This window comes from Schistocerca cancellata, chromosome 3 (assembly GCF_023864275.1).
Source record: "Schistocerca cancellata isolate TAMUIC-IGC-003103 chromosome 3, iqSchCanc2.1, whole genome shotgun sequence".
Taxonomy (NCBI): Eukaryota; Metazoa; Arthropoda; class Insecta; order Orthoptera; family Acrididae; genus Schistocerca; species Schistocerca cancellata.
In genome coordinates this window covers 391,327,893-391,333,892 of record NC_064628.1, presented here as the reverse complement: position 1 = coordinate 391,333,892, position 6,000 = coordinate 391,327,893, and the positions used below count along the sequence as shown (strand labels likewise).

Here is a 6,000-nt window from a genome sequence, read left to right as displayed (position 1 = left end):
AAAAAAATTGCTCCAGATCCAGTGCCTAAAAAAATATTGTGAAGAAACTGAGGCACCATATTCCACAAGTCTTAAGAGCTTCGGCAGTACCCCCCACTGTATTCTGTTTCTCATACATGGCGCACTCCAGATGCCAGCTGGCGATCGTGTCAGTATGAACGGAACTAGTGCTGTGCGCTCATCCAGAATAACACCCAAGTCTGTTTCTTCCTTCTCCAGGTAACCTTCTGACATGACCGACGCGGAGCAGTACGTGTCAGCGAGCGCCGGGCAGCGCCAGTTCGCAGCCCAGGTGCTGGACGAGCTCTGCTCCAGCCTGGACTGGTCCCACCGGCTGGAGCGTCCAGAGTCCAGCAGCCTCCCTGTGCTGGACGTGGGCTGCGGCCCTGGAGACACCACGGTGCTGGAGCTGCTGCCACGCCTGCCCTTCGGCGTCCGCGTCGTCGCCGCGGACGCCTCCCTTGACATGCTGCACGAAGCCACTTCGAGGTTCCCCGAGTCCACAGTCGACTTCCAGCTTCTCGACATCGGCACGCCGTACCTCCGGGAGTCCGAGGTGTGGCGACTGGGGCCCTATTCCAAGGTCTTCTCATTCTTCTGCCTGCACTGGGTGCCAGATCAGAGGTACGCATCTACACACTGAGGTGACAGGTGTCATCGGATACCTCTTAATATCGTGCCGGACCTCCTTTTCCCTGGCGTAGTGCAGCAACTCCACGTGACATGACGTCTAAAAAGCTCGCGCTATTCGTCCACGAGACTCAGAGGGCCATAGACACGGGTTCCCAGGTAGATGCCGTGTTTCTTGACTTCCGCAAGGCGTTCAATTCAGTTCCCCACAGTCGTTTAATGAACAAAGTAAGAGCATATAGACTATCAGACCAATGGGTTCCCAGGTAGATGCCGTGTTTCTTGACTTCCGCAAGGCGTTCGATACAGTTCCCCACAGTCGTTTAATGAACAAAGTAAGAGCATATGGACTATCAGACCAATTGTGTGATTGGATTGAAGAGTTCCTAGATAACAGAACGCAGCATGTCATTCTCAATGGAGAGAAGTCTTCCGAAGTAAGAGTGATTTCAGGTGTGCCGCAGGGGAGTGTCGTAGGACCGTTGCTATTCACAATATACATAAATGACCTTGTGGATGACATCGGAAGTTCACTGAGGCTTTTTGCGGATGATGCTGTGGTGTATCGAGAGGTTGTAACAATGGAAAATTGTACTGAAATGCAGGAGGATCTGCAGCGAATTGACGCATGGTGCAGGGAATGGCAACTGAATCTCAATGTAGACACGTGTAATGTGCTGCGAATACATAGAAAGAAAGATCCCTTATCATTTAGCTACAATATAGCAGGTCAGCAACTGGAAGCAGTTAATTCCATAAATTATCTGGGAGTACGCATTAGGAGTGATTTAAAATGGAATGATCATATCAAGTTGATCGTCGGCAAAGCAGATGCCAGACTGAGATTCATTGGAAGAATCCTAAGGAAATGCAATCCGAAAACAAAGGAAGTAGGTTACAGTACGCTTGTTCGCCCACTGCTTGAATACTGTTCAGTAGTGTGGGAACCGTACCAGATAGGGTTGATAGAAGAGATAGAGAAGATCCAACGGAGAGCAGTGCGCTTCGTTACAGGATCATTTAGTAATCGCGAAAGCGTTACGGAGATGATAGATAAACTCAAGTGGAAGACTCTGCAGAGGAGACGCTCAGTAGCTCGGTACGGGCTTTTGTTGAGGTTTCGAGAACATAACTTCACCGAGGAGTCAAGCAGTATACTGCTCCCTCCTACGTATATCTCGCGAAGAGACCGTGAGGATAAAATCAGAGAGATTAGAGCCCACACAGAGGCATACCGACAATCCTTCTTTCCACGAACAATACGAGACTGGAATAGAAGGGAGAACCGATAGAGGTACTCGAGGTACCCTCCGCCACACACCGTCAGGTGGCTTGCGGGGTATGGATGTAGATGTAGATGTAGAAGTCGCTGGAAGTATCCTTCAGAAATGTCGAGTCATGCTGCATCCATAGCTGTCCGTAATTACGAAAGTGTTGCCGGTGCAGGATGTTGTGCACAAACTGACCTCTCGATTGCGTTCCGTAAATCTTCAATGCGATTTATGATGAACGATCTGTGGAAGACAAACCGTTCGCTCGAATGGTCCAGAATGTCCTTCAAACTAACCGCAAACACTCGTGAATTGGTGACTTGACATCCTTATTTGGGAACATGAATTGCGGAACATAACCGTTTCCAGTCAATGATCGGTTCAGTTGGACCGTAGTACACTGTCCATTTGATGTAAACATAGCCCACACCATCATGAAGCCACTACCAACTTGCACAGTGCCTTGTTTACAACTTGAGTCCTTGGTTTCGTGGAATCTGCGTCACGCTCGAACACTACTATCTGTTCTGATCAACTGAAATCGTGACTCATCTGACCAGGCCACGGTTTTCTACTTGTCTAGGCTCCAACCAATCTGGTGACGGGCCCTGGAGAGGTATTGCAGGCGATGTCGTGCTGTCAGCAAAGGCACTGCTGCCATAGCCCAGTAACGCTAAATTTCGCCACATTGTCCTAACGGATATGCTTGTCTTACGTCCCACATTGCTTTCTGCAGCTGTTTCACGATGTGTTGTTTTTCTGTTAGGACTGACAAGCATACGTAGACGCCATGGCTCTAGGTCGTTACCTGAAAGTCGTCGGCCACTACGTTGTCCGTGGTGAGAATTATGCCTGAAATTTCGTATCTTTGGCCCACACTTAAAGCTGTGGATCTCGGAATACTGAATTCTCTAACGATCTCCGGGATGGAATGTCCTGTGCGTCTAGCTCCAACTACCATTTCCGTCGTGCGCCCATAATCTTGTGAGAAACCTTTTCACACGAATCACCTGAGTTTAAATGGCAGCTATATAAGGCAACAAGTGCTTGGTGCAGTTGTTAGATCGGTTGCTGCTACTACAATGGTATGTTATCAAGATTTAAATGAGTTTGAAAGTGATGTCATAGTCGGCGCAGGAGCGACAGGACACAGCATCTCCGAGGAAGCGATGGAGTGGGGATTTTCCCATACGACCATTTCACGAGTGTACAGCGAACGTCAGGAATCCGGTAAAACATCAAATCTCCGACATCACTGCGGCCGGAAAAAGATCCTGCAAGAACGGTACCAACGACGACTGAAGAGAATCGTTCAACGTGACAGAAGTGCAACCCTTCCACAGATTGCTTCAGGTATCAATGCTGGGCCATCAACAAGTATCAGCGTGTGAACTATTTGTTGTGTACATAGTTCCGCGTAGTCAGCGAGTACACAACTTTCCCACTAGAGCGCGCCCCGCTAAGCACAACAGCGCAGGCGCAGCGCTCGTCCATCTCCACACTACGAGATGGCGCTGCCATAGAGACGGACCAAATTCTGCTTCCGCCGATCTGCGTATTAATATGTAACGCAGCCAATGAGATTGCTGCTTACGTAGAACCTTTTCTCCTCGCAGATCACACTCACACAGTGATACATGAACGTGCAAGGTATTATAACGAGTGTACAGACCTCCGATTAGTCAGTCTGCATTTGTCTGTACCAGTCTGTACCAGTCTGCATTTGTCTGTACCAGTCTGTACGAGTTCTACATTTGACTGTACCAGTCTATAGTCAAGTTTCAGTCTGCACCTAATAAGATTACCATATTCCTGTACATAGCCATGAAGATAAATGTTTAGACACTTTTGCCAAGTATCAGAGATATATGTGAGAATAAGATTTAACGTACCAATACCAAAGGAACTTCAGACTGTCAATTGTAAATAGCATCCTGAACCAAGTTAAGTAATTTTTATGCTTGTTATTATTTTAATAAATGTGTGTGAAAATTAATCAAGTTCTGTTTAAAGTTGGTCACCGTCAATCTGCTACTCTAAGCATGCAAGTGCCATTTCTATCGTCTGACCTAACGGCAGAAGATAAACATGCCACAATAAGACCACGAGACATATTGCTGACACTCGCCTACTTCGTTAGAGCGACAAGTCAAATAATCTGATGGTGTGTGTACTGAAGGTCTTACAGTACGCTCACCACACCATTCAACGAAACATCATCGATATGGACTTTCCCAGCCGAAGGCCCACTCGCGTACCCTTGGAAACAGCACGACACAAAACTTTACGCCTCGCCTGGGCCTGTCAACACTGACATCAGACTGTTGATGACAGGAAACATGTTGGTCTGATCGGACGAGCCTCGTTTAAAATTGTGTCGAGCGGATGGACGTATTCGAGTATGGAGACAACCTCATGAATCCATGGACCCTGCATACCAGCAGGGGACTATACAAGCTAGTGGAGGCTATGTAATGGTGCGGGGCGTGTGCAGTTGGAGTGATATGGGACCCCTAATACGTCTAGATATGACTCTGACAGGTGACACGTAGGTAAGCATCCTGTCTAATCACCTGCATCCATTCGTGTCCATCGCGCATTCCACGGAGTTGGGCAATTCCAGCAGGACAATGCGACACCCCACACGCCTAGAATTGCTGCAGAGTGGCTCCAGGAACACTGTTTTGAGTTTAAACACTTCCACTCTCCACCAAACCGCCCAGACAGGAACTTTGCTGAGCATATCTGGGATGCCTTTCTACGTGCTGTTCAGAAAAGAACTCCACCCCCTCGTACAGTTACTGGTTTATGGACAGCCCTGCAGGATTCGTGGTGTCAGTTCCCTCCAGCACTACTTATTAGTCAAGTCGTTGTCACGTCGCGTTGCGGCGCTTCTGCGTGCTCACGGGGGCCCTACACGATATTAGGCGGGTGTACAAGGTTTCTTTGGCTCTTCAGAGTATATCTTGTGCAAGCGATGCTAACGCTATCTGTGTACATTCATGTAGCTATCCCATGACATTTGTCACCTCACTGTATTACTAAGTGGCTAACCTGTTTAATAATTCAGTATGTTAATAGTTTGCCGGCCGGGATGGCCAAGCGGTTCTAGGCGCTACAATCTGGAACCGCGCGACCACTTCGGTCGCAGGTTCGAATCCTGCCTCGGGCATGGATGTGTGTGAACCATTTGAACCATGTTAATAGTTTGCGGGGTCAACAGTATTTCATGATTGAAACTGTGGTTAAGTTTATATGAAAATACAGAATCGGGAAAGAAAGGGAAGGGATGGATGGGGATTCGTGACTTCCAGCCGGACAGGGCATTGTGGTAATGCAATACCGAATGCTGAAAATATTGTGTAAGACAGTTACCACAATGTGCTCTGCAGCGTGAAGTCACGAATACCCACCCATCCCTTCCCTTTCTTTCCCTGTTATCCATTTTCATATAAATTTACCATAACTTCAAACATTTACGAAATTTTTCCTCTTTGACCCCCCTTTCCCCTATACAAAATGATGAAAGTATATAAGTTAATCGCTTACTACATTTTGATGTTCATGAAGTAAAATTTGTGCATGAGCATGATGTTTTTAATTTATTAGTTCTTATCTTATAACTCTATTCGGGGAAGATTTTGTATACGGTATCCACATATATTACTGAATGTGCCTACAAAACTGAATCATTGTATGACACACACTACAGCAGATGTGACATCATAAATACTGAAAAATGACATGTGTGACGAAGGCCTCCCGTCGGGTAGACCGTTCGCCTGGTGCAAGTCTTTCGATTTGACGCCACTTCGGCGACTTGTGCGTCGATGGGGATGAAATGATGATGATTAGGACAACACAACACCCAGTCCCTGAGCAGAGAAAATCTCCGACCCAGCCGGGAATCGAACCCGGGCCCTTTGGATTGACAGTCTGTCGCGCTGACCACTTTTTTTTTTTTTTTACAGATCTCCAACCCCCCTTTTTTTATACAAAATTAGGCAGTTTACAAACACTAAATGAAATGCATCCTCTGCAAAAACAAAAAAAAACATTATAAAACAAATCACAAATGTAAAGGAACAGGGATATAGGG

At 47.0% G+C, this 6,000-nt stretch overlaps 1 protein-coding gene across 1 annotated transcript in view; it reads left to right on the top strand.

Moving 5' to 3' along the window:
* The first annotated feature begins 232 nt into the window (after positions 1–232).
* Positions 233–6,000, top strand: part of LOC126176328 (juvenile hormone acid O-methyltransferase-like) — a 50,754-nt gene continuing 44,986 nt past the window's right edge. The window contains exon 1 of the mRNA XM_049923479.1: positions 233–624. Within this exon, the coding sequence (XP_049779436.1) occupies positions 233–624 (392 nt within the window). The remainder of the gene's footprint in view (positions 625–6,000) is intronic.